This window comes from Mus pahari, chromosome 1 (assembly GCF_900095145.1).
Source record: "Mus pahari chromosome 1, PAHARI_EIJ_v1.1, whole genome shotgun sequence".
Taxonomy (NCBI): Eukaryota; Metazoa; Chordata; class Mammalia; order Rodentia; family Muridae; genus Mus; species Mus pahari.
The window spans coordinates 77,173,831-77,192,642 of record NC_034590.1 but is presented as its reverse complement, the minus strand read 5'-3'; the positions used below and the strand labels follow the sequence as shown (position 1 = coordinate 77,192,642).

The following is an 18,812-nucleotide window of genomic DNA, read 5'->3' as shown; positions in this document are numbered from 1 at the left end:
ACTCCAGAAGAGGGCATCAGATCTTGTTACGGATGGTTATGAGCCACCATGTGGTTGCTGGGATTTGAACTCTGGACCTTTGGAAGAGCAGTCGGATGCTCTTACCCACCATCTCACCAGCCCCACCCCCTTTTTTTAAAGATTTATTTATTATATGTAAATACACTAGCTGTCTTCAGACACTGCAGAAGAGGGCATCAGATCTTGTTACGGGTGGTTGTGAGCCACCATGTGGTTGCTGGGATTTGAACTCCGGACCTTTGGAAGAGTAGTCGGGTGCTCTTACCCACTGAGCCATCTCACCAGCCCCTTAATTTGCTTCTTTTCTAGACAGAAGAGGATATCTTGCTGAGAAAGGAGCTAGAAGAAGTCGCCACGACTCATCACAACCAGTTCAACCTGTGGTATACCCTGGACAGGCCTCCCAGTGGTATGAGCCATGTTGCTCTCCTTTATTCTGGGCCAGCTCCACCCTTGGACACACCTATAGACTAGTCTCTAGCTTTTGTCTGTTTTGTCTTTAAGGTGTACTCCACAGGGGATTATGCCTGAGGGCTCTTGGTCTGTATAGGGTGAACAAGAATCTGAGTGGGAGGACATTGGGAGCAGCAGTTTTTAATGGGAGTCAAGGGCAGGTGCTAAATACCTCTCCTATATGCCACGCACTGCACTGTGGATAGACTCTGGGCCACCAGGCTAATTGAGCACGTACTCTGCAGTCTACACATTGCACCTAATATGACCACTGGCCCCTTGTACCTGCTCATGGCTACTTCTCACCTCCAACTTCTTCTGGGCAGCAGACTTCAGATGCTGAGCTTCTGTCGGCTCCTGCAGCCTCAGCATCCCAGGAGCTAACGTGCACCTTGCATCATGCCTGACACATCTCCTGCTTTCCTTATCTATACTGCCTATACCTATAAGCTGTCCACCAGTGTGACCTCCTCACCTCCCCCTAACAACCCCACTTTCTACTCAATGCTTAGAGCAGAGACACAGCATCCCAAGTCTCTGAATCCAAGGCTAGAGCCTAGAATTTGGCAAAAATGCTATGGACGGCAGGGAAGCCGTATGTCTGCTTCTTGAATCAACTATGACAATCAGCAGTGCAGACTTCCAAGAGTTTGCAGGGCAGCCTGGTCTCCAGCATCAGGCACAAATGCAAAGCCATGCTTCTTCCCCTTTCTGCTTCATTTCAGACTGGAAGTACAGCTCAGGCTTTGTTACCGCTGACATGATCAAGGAGCACCTTCCTCCTCCTGGGGAGGCCACACTCATCCTGGTATGTGGCCCACCACCTCTGATCCAGGAGGCAGCTCACCCCAGCCTGGAGCAGCTCGGCTATACCAAGGACATGATTTTTACCTACTAACACCTCCCACACTACTTAGCGGGTCCCTCTCTGTTTTAGAGTGAGTTTGGCTTCACCCTGTTCAAGTCATGTATTTGCAAGGTGTCTCTCCATGCACTCTTGGGCATGATGTTCTTTTGGTTGTGGGCCTAAGAAGTGTTCACGGGCTGAAGACAAAAGTGATTTTTGAGTTTCCAGGTTTGGAGGCTGGGAAGGAAGCCACTTTCTCCATGGCTTAGCGGAATAAACTGGACTGCTCTGCATTTAGCTCACAATGTGTGGATATGTAGAAAATACACTGGGCAACCCAGGACTTGCTGATGTGGGGCGGGGGTGAAAAAGAGTAGGGGTGTTACCAGAACTGGCAATATAGCAATGGTTACGGCATAGCGTTACAGCAGGACCCGAACACGTCTCTATCAGCCTAACCACTTACGAACCTTCTTTACTTTTCTCTGTTTTGAAGACCAAACTCACAAGAGAGCAGAGACCTCGTGTGTTCTTCCTTGCCCTGTGAGACACTTTTTTAAAAAAGCTGTATGTCAGGGCAGTAAGTGCACAGTAGGTGGGCTCCAGGAACCCCTTTCTGACTCCCTGCATTTTGTACAGCAGATGGAGACATTGAGGATATTTGCATCTTAGCATCCTCCACCTTGGCACTGTGCCAAAGTTGGCATGGTTTCTTCATTTACCATTTCCCAGAAGCTATGCTTTCAAATCCCATCATTCAAACCAGATGATACAGGGACCGCTAGTGCCACCTGCAGGTCAAAGTGAGAATAACATACTGCTGCTCTGCTACTGCAGGGGGTAAAGCTCACCCCAACTCCATTCCTTATAATCTTCCTAATGGGCCAGAGGTTCCTCAGAGCTTTTGTTCTCTAAGTCACACAGGAGGAAACAGACAGTATTAGTCATGCATTTCCCCAGTCATTCGGACAGTGGGTGGCAGGGTTGTCTTTAAACCTGGATCTGTTTAATTCTATGTCTTTTCGGAAGAACTGGCAATGTAGTTGCAGTGTTAGCACTTGCGGCTGGATTTGCTACTCAGTGTGCACGTGTGTGTGCATGCAGGAGGTTGAGGGGGTGCAAGAAAAAGAAGAGAGGAATGGGGTTCCTTGGAGCTCTGCTATACCCTTGAATCTCACCCACAGGGGGCCAACACCATCTCAAATAGGCCCGGGAGGGACACTCCCACGTTCATTCACCCACTGGTGCTCAGTGTATTCTTTTATAATGCCCTCCTCAGGGAAAGACACAATGGCTCACTCTCTGCAGCATTGCCCAGCTTGGCCTTGAACTCACTCTGTAGCTCAAGTCATCTGTGAACCCCACAATCCTTCTGCCTCAGCTTTCTAACTAATAATAACTAGGATAACAAGCATGTGCCACCAGGGTCAGCTGCAAAGCCTTTCACCACTGGACTCATTCTACCTCATTGGATTTTTCATTCCCTGACCTTCTGGTGATTTCACTGGTCACTGGACAAAGCCTGGAAATGTTTTTGGCTTTCCTAGCTAGAAGAGGTGCCAATGACATCTGCAGGGAAGACCAAGGATAGTGGTGACTGGTAACTTGATTAAAAGCAATATACTTGGAACTCACTTAGGCCACACAAACTACAGCAGCTCTGCTAGTTTATGTGTTGGGTACATGTGCATATAACCTTAAAGTGCACTGTGAACATCTCAGAGGCACACGATGCTGAAGGGCAGAATTGATTTGGAACCAAAAGAAAGAATAAAGGAAGTGAAGCAAAGACAAATTGGTGGGCTCACAAAGGCTGGCATGATGATGGAAAGGTGGCACAAAGGTGGCAAGATGGCATGCCCATCTGTGACTAAGGAATTCAAGGCAGAAGTGTGACTAGGTGACAGAAGTGGAGAATGTTTGGCAAGGGTCATCTAGGAAAGTGAGGAACCAAGTAGAAAACCATGGGCAGCGATCAGACAGCAAGGCTGGAACTGGAACAGTCATGGTCTGGGAGGGAACTGGCTTGTATGAGACCCAACAGGAAAAACAATAAAGTTTGAGTTTGGAGACTGTCCACTAGAGGGCGGTGTTTGACCAGACACTGTACTTGAGACAGGTGAGGGGGAAACGTGTGTCTTGGAATGAGATTAGATGAAAGCTGTTGGGGGATTCAGAGTCCTGACTCACAGGCCCAGGCTTCTGGAAGTGGACATGCATACTTCTATGAAGCTGCCCTGGAGAGTCCACTACCCCTCCCCCCAATCATTCACTCAGCCACTGCAGAACACACAGAACAGCTTATACAACCTTTCCCCACCTCCAATCACAGGCTTTCATGAACTAACAGCTCATTGTCTTTGTTCTGCATTTAACACCTCACCTTCACCTCTGCAGGAACGTCTGCAGTTGGCATATAAAAGTACAAAAGGTAGAAAAGTTGCAGTAGAAAGCAAGCACTAACAACACAGAGAAACACGGGGACACGACTGGACACCTGTCCCAACCCCCGGCTTTTGCTCCGGTCAGCACCTACATCCAAGGGGGCCCACAAGCCCCATCTAGGTGGCTCTGTGCCAACTCTCCATTGAGGCAAACATTCGGGCTCCACAAGTGCCTCTTTAGGCTCTCAGCCATGAAGAATGTCATCTGCAGTCATCAGCATCAGGGACAGCCAGGTGGGTCATTCAGTAGTTGGTCCTGGCTCAGTAGAGTCTGTAAGAACACAGCCAAAGGGGCAGTTTAACAATCAATAGGCCAAGGCTACTACTCTACAGCATCTTCACAAGAAACAGACACCAGGAGTGGCCGATATCCAGTATCACTGACCTTCAAAGCTATGGTATCCCAAGGAGCCTGTGCACTAAGTGTTGAACAGTCATGTTAAGATAAAAATGGGCTGAGGGCAAAGCCTGGTATACACAAGCACTTGCCTTTCTTGCACAATTTCTTAGGTTCAGTCCCTACCACCCCCCCCTACATATGCACACATAAAACTAAGCCTTTCACCTTAGAGACAGACTTACTATTTCAAGACCATCAAACACTTGTTAGAGATCACGAGTCAAGACTGTACCGAGACATTTCCCTGTGTGAGCCAAGAGACAAAGTCTGTGTGGCACTGACATAAGGAACTCTTCTACTTTGCCTTTAGACAGTTTTCTAACTGTGGGTAGCCATTTCTTGCTACCGCTGGTTTTCCCGTGTGATTTACAAGAGGGCTATCATTGGCCCTGCTTTATTAGGGCTAAGCAGTATTGGATATCTGAAAGTAACGAACGCCAGTCTCAAAGGGACAACAGCACACCTGAGCTCCTAGAGCTAGTCAAGGGTAAATAAGGACCTGAGTCGCCCTACCGTCCCCAAAACTTCTTCACTTGGGACCAAGCTGCCTCCCCATGGAAAGGGCATGATTTGTATTCTTGGGCATGGCAGGCTCCCCTAACATGCATATCCATGATATCAGAGGAGCCATGGGAATGCATGTTCTTCTGTGCCAAGAAGGCAGCACAGTATTCGCTGGCCAGAAGTGAGTCTGAGCTTGGTCTGGCTGGCTGGGTGACCCAGAATTGCTTGGGTACCATCATATCATTACCAGCTGAGACCAGGGAAAGGCTCCAGCATGTTTGGGCCAACTCTGCAGAAGGCCTGTGAGCCTGCAATGCCCTGCAGTGTGGCCTGGGGCTGGCTCGGGTTCTGATCCACTTACAAGCAGCATCATTTCCTCTCCTGTGTCCATGAACACCACATCGCCCCACACCAAGCTCAAGGGGCTTTACTAGCCATGTCACAAGGAGGGGAGTCGGAATCCTACCGTGAGGCGGTGGATGTCTTGGGAGAGGAGCCCTATCTGTGTCACGGTGCCTTCGGAAGGTGCCACCTGTAAAACGGGCAGCAGCCTTGTCAGCACACAGGGATGAAGCCTGTGCTTTACAGAGACAGTGGCATGCAAAGCCCCCTCTACCCAGGCACATCCTCTCCAGGTCATTCTTCCCTGGAGGGTGGACGCGGTGTGTTCTAGGCCCTGGGAAGTGTCAGCTGGTGAGACCCATGCAGTTTTGGTTCCTGCACTGCATGCATGCACACTCTGCCGAAAGCCACACTCAGCTCCAGCACTCAGTGTAGAGATGCAGGCCACAGGCAGAGCCTGTCTGGCAGCCTCTTGCACGTGTCCAGTGGTCCAGCTATTTCCAGAAACAGAGAGCAACAGAGATGAAAGCCTCCAGATTACTGGACAGGAGGGTGATTTCCAGGCACAGGAGCCCGGATAACATTGCTGTGGTGTAAGAAGGCATCTTCAGGAGGCTGCAGACTCTTCTCCCTCTCCTGCCTTCCTCCTCGGGTACTGCTGGCCTACTCCGTCTTCCTTATCTGGAAGCTGCAGACATGGAGGCACCAAGGGCAACCCCTTGGAGGAGGAAAAACTGATCCACTAAGGGAGTGAGAGTCGAGTGAGGCCACACAGATTCAGCAGCAATACAAGCCCATGCAAGGTCTGAAAACAGGCACATGCGGCCCCTCACTGGGACATAACCAACAGGACACAAAACCTGGCCTAACCTACTCTACAATAGCATTGGCCATTGGGTGCCAGAACTAAACACTAGTGTTGCCCAACCTGGCAAGCTTGTGCCCACTTCTCTTACTAGCTGGACTTCAGTGGAGGTAGCAGTCTTGAGTAACAGACCATGGCCGGGCTTTCTGTATGTAGTAAGAACCAAAATGCTAAGTATTACCTGAATCTGAGGTAGAATCAGAATGTCATAATGGGGCCATCAGTCCTACCCTTCCCTGCCAGATGGATTAAGCACTGCTGTTATTCTGCAAATGAAGCCCCCTGGACCCAGGGGTCAAATGTTGGCCAGTCCCAAGCTGGAATTTCTGGAGCAGAAGCTCGGACTGGCAGAGTCCACATCTCTTCCTGGTCAGTGTCTGGCCAGACGCAGGCCATCTGGTGAGGCCATTACCAGCTAGTCTGTGTCTAAAGCAAGAGACCAGCTCTGTTTCTACTCTACCAGGAAACAGAAGTGAGCAGATGTGAACAGCAGAGGCTTGCCAGAAAGGCTGCCTGTTCATCGCCCCACCCTTCACTCCAAGGCTCATGCTGCTGAAATGGAAAACTAAATAGGGTCTGTGTGACAGATGTAACCTCTAGCCAGGGTGTGTGTGACACCCTGGCTGCTTCTATGCTTCACAGAGGGAGATGAGGCCCAAGGCAATAGGGCCACCGGCATCCTCTGACAGATGTCCCATCCCCTTGATTGAATCCTAAATTATTGGCCCTTAAAGCAGCCTAGTAGGTATCACCCGCCCTCCAGCCCCCAACAAAATTAGAAATGTTTCGTACTTTCTACATAAATATTTTTTTATTATCAGAAACAAGTGGCCACCCTATAGTAAGTTACAATCAAATTACATTGTCACTATGGCCTAAACATCCGCTGTTGGCACTTTGATCTCAGCCAAGGCTTTGTGTCTCACAGGTCTAAGGCACTTGAATTCTTTCCTCGACTGAAGTATAGGGGCAGTGTCTGAGAACTGAACCTTTTGTGATTGCCCAGGGCCTGCCTCTGCTCATGTGTTTCCAGCTGAAATATGGATACTATGAATTACTAAACATCTACAAATGTCTCCAGGTGGTTTCCCAGAGTCCACATTTGGCTATAGTTCCAGAAAGTCTGTCCCCTTTGTGGCTGTATAACTGCATATCCTGACCATCCTTACGGTGTGTAGTGAGACCAGCCCAAAGACACAATTGTTTTCTGCAGGTCATGCACAAGAACGAGGGTGAAGTGCAGTTATGTGGTGACACACGGTGTTACTGCGAGCTCTCCGTGCACAGAGAAGGCAGATGACAGGGGCGTCAGCTTATCTGTCCCACCTGGTCCAAACCATCTAGTTCATGGTTATCAAGGGGACTGAGACCCCTGTAGACACCGTAGACCCTGTGGCTGTCACTGACAGCATCTCCAGGCTCCATGGGGCAAATGTAATCTGTAGATTCATCAAACTTCTTTTTTCTCATGTTTCCAAAATGTGAAAATCCAAGTTTCCTAGGCTGAAACAGCAAATGCAAGATGATGAGAAGGAGTCCAGGGTCAGTGTGCAGATGTGACTTATAGTATATCTGGAAGCTAGCTCAGGAGGAAAGAAATCAAAGTGGTGTGGGAAGCAGGACTCCCAGTGTTATGTTCTATGCTGAAGCAAGGCCGGCAGATGAATAACCTTGAACACAGAGCTGCTCCTCTGAGGCTGTGCCTAAAACTCAGCCCCACTTCCTCCCCCCAGCAACCTCCTATTTCCCAAGGAAGACTGAGGGGTGCCCTGGAATGCTACTGTCTGCTCTTGAGGTCAAGCACAGGGGGCCTGTCTCACCACAGCTGCTAGCATATTAGTGAGTGAGGGGCACCCAGAGCCATAAGGATATCCAGACCCTGGAAGGACCTGGGCTGGCCGCCTTCTTTGCCTGAGCTTCACTCATGCTGCTCTGCTGGACTCCCAGGACATGGGACCTGTCCTGCATCCTTAGGAAGGGGGATGTGAGCAGGAGGTATATCTGGACCCAGTGATTGCTTGGGGGGGAGTTCAGCTTAGCTCCTGGAGGTTACCTGTGGCCCGCAGATAGATTCAGACCGAGGGTGGTGTGGCTTGGGCTAGACTTTGTAGGAATCAGAGAGGCCAGAGAATGAGAAGAGGCACTTGGATGATACTAGCATCAGCTGTGTGCAGCCTATCCTGTCTGTGTTCTCTATCACAAGCAGGATGAGTTTCTATGAGCGCACTCTTAGTGCTGGCAAGATGGCTGTGACCAAGACCCCGGGGCATTGTGGCACACAGATGGGCCCGACTGAAGGAACCCAGATCCCATCTGCTTGGCAGAGGTGGAGTAGAGAACAGCTTCCCGAGAAGAGCTACTTCCAGTACACGTTTACAGTGTACAGACACCTGGGCTGTTTTCCTGGGCTTAGGCCAAGTTAGGGAATGGATCTAATAAAGATGAACAGACCTCAGGAACATAAGCCAAGCATGGCCCTCAGTCGGGCTGCACTCATTGGTTTGGCCCAGGCATTGAACTAACAGATGTTTAGCATAAGGACCAGAAGACGACAGGCTGCTGAGACCCACACAGAGACTCCGACAACTCACCCGAACTTTGGCCGTGGTGGTCAGAGGTGTGTAAGCGGGTGAGGCCATTTTGTCTCGCTTTTCCTGTTCTGCCTCAGGACCAATCAGGGCATTGAACTTGGTGGTCAAATGGCGCCTGAGGAGCGTCTTCTGTGGAGGGATGTTAAGAAGCATAGCCAGGGTGTCCCCAGTAAAGCGGGGCTCCAGGATCTAAGAAGAAAACACAGACAAGCCTAGCCAGTGGTTACTGTAGAAGGCACTGGGGAATGGCAGGGGCGGGGGCTGGGGGGAGGGGTAGGGAGAGGTAAAAACTTGTTCCTCTGGGTATTGGGTGCCTCCAGAACAGAGCCTGTGTTCTACGTCCTACCCATGCCGTCTCCCCAGAATACGGCCTAGCTTTGATCAAACCAGCATGTTTGTTGACCTCGTGTTCACAGGCTACCAGAGAACCAGAGCCTCTCTGATGAGGCTGTTTTCAGAGTCTTCTCTGGTGGCATCTAGGCCACCACCTCCACACTTCCCTTCTGGCTTTGACACTTGACAGAGCTAAGTGGTGATAAAGATCATATCATAGCAATCAGGAAATTGCCTTTGCTGACCTCTCCCACTTCCCCAGCCCCCGTGTTCCTCTGGGAACAGGTGGAACTGCCTTGTTCAGAGTTGATCTCACGCAAGCACCCGGCTGACTGGAATCCTCTGGACTGCAGCTGAGGGAATCCTCACAGAAGTCACCCTAGCTCTTTCTCTAAGGCACGGTAATGCTCAGCCAGGGACCTCAGACATTTCCAGTTCTGTAAAATGGTTCAGATGAAGTACCTCGTTTTTTTCCACTAGAATGCCTGGCCTTCACAACGTATGAGGCTGAGCTTTAATCATCAAGTCCAGTAGAATCATCTGGGAAGGGTATCAGGGAGGGGCTGCCTAGATGACGGTGGCCTGCAGGCATGAGTGTGAAGGATTTTTCTTTTTTTGTTTTTTTTTTTTTTTTTTTTTTTTTTAAGACAGGGTTTCTCTGTATATCCCTGGCTGTCCTGGAGCTCACTCTGTAGACCAGGCTGGCCTCGAACTCAGAAATCCACCTGTCTCTGCCTCCCGAGTGCTGGGACTAAAGGCGTGCACCACCACGCCCGGCTAGGATTTTTCTTAATAGGGTTAACTAAGGTGGGCTGTCCTAAATATGGCTCGCACCACTTCATGGGATGGCTTCTGGATGGTGTAAGAGTTAAGAAGAACTGAGCAGTATGCATCATCTCCTCTCAACTGCAGATGTCACGTGAGCAGCCACCTCAAGCTCCTGCCCTATGACTGCCTTGTAGCAATGGACTGAAGCCTGTAACTGAGCTATTTCTCCCTTATGTTTCTTTTCTTTTTTTTTTTTTAGGGTAATTTTTTTTTTTAATTATAGCAACACAAACAATACTAGGAGAGAACGGTGGGTTGGGAATACCCCAGTCTGGGCCAAGGTATGTGAGCCACTCACAATGAGGCCACCATGGACGCCACTCCCTCGAAGGTTGGGTGCATACTCTGCCAGGTCTACGGATCGCAGCCACTCCATTACCCTGTGGTTGGACCACTGCACAACTTCGGAAGGGGAAAGGTTACTCTGTGATGGAGGAGAGTTAAAAAGTTAGACTCTGTGTGGTCCTCTGTGGAGTCAGCACCTCTGAGGAGTCTTGCCTCAGTTGCTCCACCAGAACAACAAACTCTCAGGCCTTATTACCCAAGCTGCCTGGGCCACTTACCTAAAAGTATGCCCAGTCCTGAAAAATCAGTATCTTATTGAATTCTGCTGAAACATCTATGCTTAACTATCTGAATCTACCATCCTAAATTTTGGCACAAACCAATAGACATACATATTCAATAATCCAACAGAATGTTAAAGATTCATGAGCCAGGTGTTTTCTAGGTAAAAATACTCTTTGGCATGGGCAAACATTTAAGGGAACCCACACTAAGACATTTGAGAGGTGGCTCAGCAATATAATGCTCACTGTCGTTCTAGAGGACCCAAATTCAGTTCCTAGCACCCATGTCAGGTAGCTCACAACCAGACCTAAGAGATCTGATGAATTCTTTGAACCTCTTCAGGCACTCATACATGTGTGACAAATATACACACAAATAAAAGGTAAATATTTGTATAAAATATAATAATGTCTATATACTTTCACACAGCCTTGTAGGCTTCAAAATGTTCAGCACTCACACAGGAAACATGCAAGATATATTTGTTGAATAGCAAGGAAATGAAGACTAGATGGCAAAGGTAGGTGTTTAAAACCCTTAAAGAACCAGAGGTAGACCAGTTCTCCACAACAGAGGAGGTGGGACATGATCCATAGGCTCTCAATTTGGGGTGGACTGGGAAGTCCTAAAGTTTATAGAATGGTATTATGTATATCAACCATGTGGTCCCTTGCATTTGTCTACACTAGTTCCCCTCTAGTAAGGACCTAAGTCATCTAGGCTGAAGGCTAGTTAATTTTATACCAGCAAGAAGAGTAACCCACTCTGAACTGTCCAGTCCTTTGGAACTCTGTCCCCTCTGACCCCTGGACCCTGCCTCCTCTGCCTACTTTGACACCCATGTTTCCATACTATCTTTCCTTTTCTCTTTTATGCTGCACCGAATCCTTAGATCATTATGATGACTTAGAGTTACAGGCACCAGAATCTTAAGCATCATGATCTATTTTGTGGTGAAAGCATCCTCATTCTCTCATGATATCCCAGGTGTCCTGACTCAGGGCCATCTGAACAGCTAGTACACCCCCTCACCTCATCAGCAGGCCTCCTGTGCAGGCAGTTGGGGTTGAACTTGTTGACATGTAGCACATGAATAGCACATTTGATGCTGAGATGATGTAGTTGGCTGGTGACTTTTAAGAAGAGTAGATCATTCTGGAAAAGAAATGTTCTGGTTGACAAGTCAGTTTCTAAGGTAACAAAAGACCTCAGCTGTTCTTTCCTGACCAAACAGAGATGTGCCTTCCACATCTTAGAAAGGTTCTCACAGACAGTTTTGCTTACTACCATGGTTTGTACGTTGGCACCTGATGTGCCTTGGGTGATAACAGTACTATTTCAGGGCCTTAACAACATAAGGAAAGGTGGTATTGGAGAGATGGCTCAGTGGTTAAGAGCCATTAACTGCTCTTCTAGTGGTCCTGAATTCAATCCCAGCAACCACATGGGGGCTCCCAACCATCTGTAATGGGATCTAATTTCTTCTGATGTGCATGAAGACAAAGCACTCATATACATAAAATACATGAATAAATAAATCTTTACCAAAAAAAAAAAAACTGCAAAGAAAGGAGGGGATCACATTTAAAATGACAAGCATGGGGAAACCTGGGCTGAGTACACTCTGGAAAATACTAAGGAAAAATCCTTACCACAGTTAGGTATTGTAGCATTCGTCCATCTACTCTTGATTCATGAAACTGGTCTTTGTATTGGGGTAAGCCAATATCATCAAGCCACCCTACAAAAACAGATGCATTAGCATTCATAAGAAGAAATGATATGGGTGCCAAGAGGGAAAGGTGAAAAAAATGGTCATTTTGAGGCTTTTGATTTCCTTCCCCCAAAGCACTAGTAATCCATCTGTCTTTCATAAGTAAGCTGCTGTCTTTGGGGCACACATGCAATAGGAAATTCTTTTGCCCTTCAGAACAATAAATATAAATATGCCTCTCCTTACGTGTCACCCAAATGTGGTCCAGCAGCGCAGACTTTTCTTCTTGCTTAGTGTTGATAGCTTTTACTGCTAAAACCAGCTTCTTCCTATGGAGGGGGTGTTTAATCCCTAGCTCCTGAAAGCAAAAGATGAAGACCACATGTGAGGTTTTGGCAAACAACTTGGTCCTTAGAGGATGTCATGTCAGGAGAGAGATGTATAGTCGTAGAGCCTGGGGTAGGTGCACAGTGCACTGGAATGTTAGCCTGCAACAAAAGCCAATCGCAGCCTTCCCTGTGCATCCTTCATGTATACGGGATAGACGGAGGCTACCACCTACCCATGCACTGGTCCCCAAGCTCTGTTCTGGGGGAAAGACAGGAGCATCTGCTCCTCATACTCAGCCCTTACCTTTTCCATGTCCTGAGGGGTAGCTGTCAGTAGTGTATGTCCAGATGTCACCCACTGTCTGGCAAAGATCACATACTGGCCCAGGCCGAAATCCTCCATCCATGCGCATACACGTTCTGTGCTCCACTGGGCAAAGGGGGCATTGGCATCACTGGAAACAAAGGAGGAGCATACTACTGTTATAAGTTACCCGGGGCTTTGCATAGCACAAAGCCTTAGTTAAAAAAAAAAAAATCTTTTAAAAGAACCAACAAAGTGAATGGCATTGTAGTACAACCTACTGATGACTGTGAGGCTCTAAAACAACCTTAATAGCAGGTTTTATGTTTCAGCTGCAGCTTTTCTGAGCACAGGGCAGCCTCCATGATCCTCAGGGGACTATTTAGTGCACATAGGTCTAGAAACACAGTATGTACACTGATTATCAAGCCATTTTGGTCATAAGACTCAGCAATCTTTGGGAAATGCTTGGGAAACTAGGAAAAGACAGTCAATCCATTCTCTAACAGGAAAAGAGGAAAGATAGACGCCAAAGCTCTTCTAATTTATAACAAATACTTTATTTATTAATGAAATACTAGGGGCACTTCCACTATAATCAGCAGAAAGGTGCATGCCGTGTGTGTGTGTGTGTGTGTGTGTGTGTGTGTGTGTGTGTGTGTGTGACACTATCAGTGCTTATTATTAAGCCTGGTAGAATGATTTACCCAGGTATGGATACATAAAATAGTACAGCTTATTAAAAGTAGAAATAAAGAATCCAGTTCTTTTCAGATGACATGATTTCCTACCTAGAAATCATATAAGAGCTAAATTACTGGAAGAGGGAGAAGGAATGCATACATAAGAAAACAAATACGTATGCTTATACATATGGAAGGAACATTACATGCAAATGTCAATTTTCTACATATTGTCCTTGCAGATCAATGGCTTTTATTAAAACAATAAAAAAACATCCCCACCAAACCAACTAGAATTATAACTTCTCTAGGCGCTGCCTTAGCAAGGCACACAGGCATTCTCTGGCCATGACGAGGGCAGGGTGGAGGAGCACTGAGGGTGACTTGATGTAGCTGCAGAACTCAACTGAGCACATACAAAAGAAGACATGAATAAATGAAGAGCTAGGTCATGTTCCTAAGCAGGACACCAGGCACGAAAAACCATCCATTCTTAAGGACATAAATTTTTCATTTGAAGTGTGAATGTAATGGGATATTTGAAATTCCCACCAAGTCGTGGGGGGAAAGGTGGACAAAACAACTTCATATTCAGTTTTAAATGACAAGCTAGCCAGAGAGATTCCCTTCTAGCAAAGTACCCCTGGTACTGATGGAGGATGGATTCCAGGAGGATGTTCCAGCCCCAGATATAAAATCTAGTGTTTACATAGAACCCACACACATCCCCCCAAACACTTTAAATCATGCCCAGATTACTTACCACACCTAATACAACACAAACAGCACATGCGGATGTTACATTTTATTGTTAGGGAGTGACAAGGGAAAAGACCATGCAGATTCAGTACCGTTTGTGTAACCATTGTAGACTACCTACATTGTCTAGCCAGAAATGCTAGGCCTTCTGCACCCCAAACAGCTGAACTCTTAACATGCAGAAATGATTTTTTGAGAACTTGCTGACTACCTGGCTAAACAGGGAAATCTGATCCAGAAAGAAGCCAGCAAAATACCGGCAGAGGTACTCAATACTCCTCGCCTAGAGCTTGGGTTTCAGCAGGGCTCTAAAAGGTGCAGATTTGAGTTTTATAAGACTAGAATTTATACAAGTTGGAGCACCCTCTGTATAGAAAATATAAAATTTCAATATAGAATTAGAAAATATTTGGAATGATAAAATACTGTAAAAATTACCACTTTCACATGAAACCCCTGCACAAAATTCAAAGTTTTGTTTTTGTTTTTTTAAATCTCAATTCCTAGATATAGCTCTGTCGCAGTTTTTACCCTCACATTTTAGGTCTGTGCTCTGACCATAGCTCTGTAATACTTTTTATGAGGACAGAACTTTACTAAGTCTAGTTTCCAGCATGAATGATAATACTTACATATTTTTAGTTTATTTTTGAAACAGGGCCTAATGCAGCTTCATACTCAATAGGTAGCTAAGGATGACCTTGAACCTCTGAACCTTCTGCCTCCTCCAACTCAGGCATGCTGAGCTTACAGATGTGTACCACCACACACACTTTGTCAGTGCTGGGGATGGACCTCAGGGCTTTCTGCATGCTGAGCAAGTACTCTACAGCAGAGCTCATTTTTATTATAAGAACTAATAAAACAGCATCAGCTCCAAAATTTACAACTGGCACTGTCATGTGGGTTCTCAGAATCATTGGTGCCATTTCAGAAAATTTCTATTAAGTAACATATGAGTGACAACACTACAGATCAGGTTCTCCAGTGTGGTGGATAATCCACCTCTTTTTTTTTTCTTATTTTATTTTTGTATTAGATATTTTCTTTATTTACATTTCAAATGTTATCCCCTTTCCTAGTTTCCCCTGCAAAAATCCCCCTATCCCTTCCCTTCATCCCCCTGCTCACCAAGCCACTCACTCCTGCTTCCTGGCCCTGGCATTCCCCTATACTGGGGCATAGAACCTTCACAGGACCAAGGGCCTCTCCTCCCATTGATGACCAACTAGTCCATCCTCTACTACATATGTAGTTAGAGCCATGAGTCCCACTATGTGTTTTCTTTGGTTGGTGGTCTAGTCCCAGGGAGCTCTAGAGATACCAGTTGGTTCATATTGTTGTTCCTCCTATGGGACTCCAAACCCCTTCAGCTCCTTGGGTACTTTCTCTAGCTCCTTCATTGGGGACCCTGTGCTCTGTCAAATGGATGGCTGTGAGCATCCACTTCTGTATTTGTCGGGCAGTGGCAGAGTCTCAAGCTGTACTACAGAGCAACTGTGATTAAAAACAAACAAACAAAAAACCTGCATGGTACTGGTACAGTGACAGACAGGCAGGTAGATCAATGGAATAGAATTGAAGACCCAGAAATGAACCCACACACCCATGGCCACTTGATCTTTGACAAAGGAGCTAAAACCATCCAGTGGGAAAAAAACCAGCATTTTCAACAAATGGTGCTGGCACAACTGGTGGTTATCATGTAGAAGAATGTGAATTGATCCATTCTTATCTCCTTGTACAAAGTTCAAGTCTAAGTGGATCAAGGAACTCCACCTAAAACCAGAGACATTGAAACTTATACAGGAGAAAGTGAAGAAGTCAGTTTGGCAGTTTCTCAGAAAATTGGACATAGAACTACTGGGGGATCCAGCAATACCACTCCTGGGCATATACCCAGAAGAGGCTCCAACATGTAATAAGGTCACATGCTCCACTATGTTCATAGCAGCCTTATGTATAATAGCCAGAAGCTGGAAAGAACCCAGATGTCCCGCAACAGAGGAATGGATAAAGAAAATGTGGTACATTTACACAATGGAGTACTACTCAGCAATTAAAAACAATGAATTTATGAAATTCTTAGGCAAATGGATGGATCTGGAGGGTATCATCCTGAGTGAGGTAACCCAGTCACAAAAGAACACATATGATATGCACTCACTGATAAGTGGATATTAGCTCAGAAGTTCTGAATACCCAAGATACAATTTGCAAAACACATGAAACTCAAGAAGAACAAAGACCAAAGTATGGATCCTTCGGTCCTTCTTAGAAGGGGGAACAAAATACCCACCGAAGGAGTTACTTAGACAAAGTGTGAAGCAGAGATGGAAGGAATAACATCCAGCAACTGCCCCACCTGGGGATCCATCCCATAAACAACCACCAAAACCAGACACTACTGTGGTCGCCAACAAGAGCGTGCTGACAGGAGCCTGATATAGCTGCCTCCTGAGAGACTAATCCACCTCTTAAATGGTGTGTTGTCTGTATCCTTCCAGCAGGGGCATCAGACTCATGTTGCCTTTGTTGATGTGAGAACAGTATATGAAATAAGCAAGAAATGACAACCTTTTCATAGTGAGTTCATGTGACTCACTTTATATGAGCATCAACTTTTTCTTTACCACTTCTAAATGAAGCTAAATGAAGTTTATCTATCTCCTGCTTTTACTGATTTTGATGTGGTCTGGCATTAGTTGTTTGTGTTTTATTTCAGTATTTTGTGTTTTGAGATAAGGCCTAATCCTGTGGTTCATGCTGGCCTTGAATTATTTGCAATATACCTTTCAAATGCTGGCATTATAAATATGAACCATCATACCTAGCTTTTTGGGTTTTTTTGCGTGCGCACACGCGTGCGTGTGTATGTGTGTGTTGCACTCACGTGTGGGCATATACATGGGTATGCACAGTGTATTTGAAACCCAAAAGTCATCTCTCATCTTGCTCTACCTTTTATTGAGTCAGTATCTTTCACTGAATACTGAGCTCACTAAATAAGAAGACTGGCCACCAAACACCAAGGAACTTCATGCCTCTGTTCCCCTCACTCCAGTACTGGGGTTACAAGCAGATGTGTGCACCACACTTGGCTTTTACCAGGCTATGGAGATCTCACCTCAAGGTCCCATGCTTGCATGGCCGGCACTTTACCAGCTTATCCATGCTCTCAGCCTACACTTTGTTTCTTAGTACGAGAATTTCTCAATGCCAATGTTCACTTTATCATTATTGTTTCACATGTGCATAGGTTTTCATTTCATTCCACTTTTTACATAAAAGTAATATATTTTTATTTTACATTTATTTATAGAATGAGGAAAATATTCAGGATATATATCAGGAAGACAGTTCTGTTCTGAAGGAGGGAAATGCATGCTTCTGAGGTCATAATTTGAAAATTCCTGTCCTATGGACGGTTCAAGACAATCCAGATATCTTTAGGATCTTCCCACTCACATCTTCGCCCATCTCCTGCCCACCCACCCTTCTTGCTCCTACAGTACCAAAGCCAGCATCTCTACATCTACCTAAATCCAGTTCCCCCACAAAGAAACAATAAAGTCAATGAGCCTCATTATCTACAAATAGAAAAACTTCAATTGTCAAAGTGTCACCAAAAAGGTAAAATTCTGGTATGAGCCCCAAAGTGTCTTAACCTAATTACTAGACATGGATTACCCTTAATATGCAGAGACTAGATAGAAATCTACAACAGAGGTATTAATTAAAACTGGCCCACATACAGAAAATTCACCAACTAAACCTATAAATATAAAACTTAAACTGGCAAAAACTGTAAACTTGCAGAAGTCTGTGAGAGTAGAGAAAATGAAACAAGAGAAGAAACCTGAATACACAATTTTGATAAGGCTGTGGTGACAGCAGACTCTCTGTACAGTGTGCTCTAGATATAAAGCAGTAGGACTTTACCTGGGAGAATGAAGCAATAAATTTCTCCATGATCTGAATTTATCATGAAACATTTATAAAATGCAAAATACATAATTTTTACTGAATTTTAAGAATTGGGGATGGTAGCTCTCAGGAACCAGGCACTTTCCCCACAAAAATATTAGTGGCAAGTTTTTAATAAAAGGTTATATATTAAATATCTATGAATTATATGCCAGAGGCCATTGGCATATCATTATATTCTCCTTAAGAGTAACACCACTCTTTTCTGTTTGTTCCCCCAACCCTGGGGAAACTTCATGTGTGTTAGTACGGGCATTAAAGATAAACACAGCAGGCCGGGCGTGGTGGCGCACACCTTTAATCCCAGCACTCGGGAGGCAGACGCAAGTGGATTTCTGAGTTTGAGGCCAGCCTGGTCTACAGAGTGAGTTCCAGGACAGCCAGGACTACACAGAGAAACCCTGTCTCGGAAAAAAAAAAAAAAAAAGAAAAACACAGCAAGCTCATGAGGACCCTGTCATTATTCATCAACCGGTGTCATGGTTAAGAAAGCACAAAGACATTCCAGCAAACCCGCTCTGGGTCCTGCAGCTGCGCCTTCCTTAGGCAGATGAAGCACCTGACATTACAACCCCTGGCCCTGCAGTGGCAGGAGCTCAGTGAACTGGTTAGGAACAAGCCTGCTAGTCTTTGAAATAGTCTTTTCTCCTCTACACTCAAGCCCTAAAGATACAGCCAGAACTGGACCAAAGACCAATCACTGGAGTTTACTGTACCTTCACATTCTCATCTCTGAAAACCCAGAAACAAAATGTCTAAATTAGAAAAACTGCTGGGTAAATGACAGTATCTAATTATGGAATATACAGGTAAGCTTTCTTTGGCTCCAAATTGATTG

General features: G+C 45.9%; 2 protein-coding genes across 7 annotated transcripts in view; one reads left to right on the top strand and one right to left on the bottom strand.

Annotated features, from left to right (window-relative positions):
- The window catches only part of LOC110324767 (NADH-cytochrome b5 reductase 2), an 8,791-nt gene extending 5,639 nt beyond the window's left edge, over window positions 1–3,152 (top strand). The window contains exons 7-8 of the mRNA XM_029545622.1: window positions 331–430; window positions 1,200–3,152. Coding sequence (XP_029401482.1) covers window positions 331–430; window positions 1,200–1,372 — 273 coding nt within the window. The 3' untranslated portion in view covers window positions 1,373–3,152. The remainder of the gene's footprint in view (window positions 1–330; window positions 431–1,199) is intronic.
- Window positions 3,153–3,748: 596 nt separating this feature from the next.
- The window catches only part of Ppfibp2 (PPFIA binding protein 2), a 147,470-nt gene continuing 132,406 nt past the window's right edge, over window positions 3,749–18,812 (bottom strand). For 2 of the 6 annotated variants that reach the window (XM_029545560.1, XM_029545571.1), the window contains 9 exons: window positions 12,546–12,696; window positions 12,159–12,270; window positions 11,851–11,939; window positions 11,231–11,353; window positions 9,927–10,052; window positions 8,468–8,656; window positions 7,203–7,379; window positions 5,136–5,201; window positions 3,749–4,036 (listed from right to left, as the gene is read on the bottom strand). In XM_029545560.1, the coding sequence (XP_029401420.1) occupies window positions 3,986–4,036; window positions 5,136–5,201; window positions 7,203–7,379; window positions 8,468–8,656; window positions 9,927–10,052; window positions 11,231–11,353; window positions 11,851–11,939; window positions 12,159–12,270; window positions 12,546–12,696 (1,084 nt within the window). In that variant the 3' untranslated portion in view covers window positions 3,749–3,985. Of the gene's footprint in view, window positions 4,037–5,135; window positions 5,202–6,668; window positions 7,380–8,467; window positions 8,657–9,926; window positions 10,053–11,230; window positions 11,354–11,850; window positions 11,940–12,158; window positions 12,271–12,545; window positions 12,697–18,812 lie in introns of those variants that run through there. The other 4 variants (XM_029545552.1, XM_029545568.1, XM_029545556.1 and 1 more) reach the window with 4 other exon arrangements.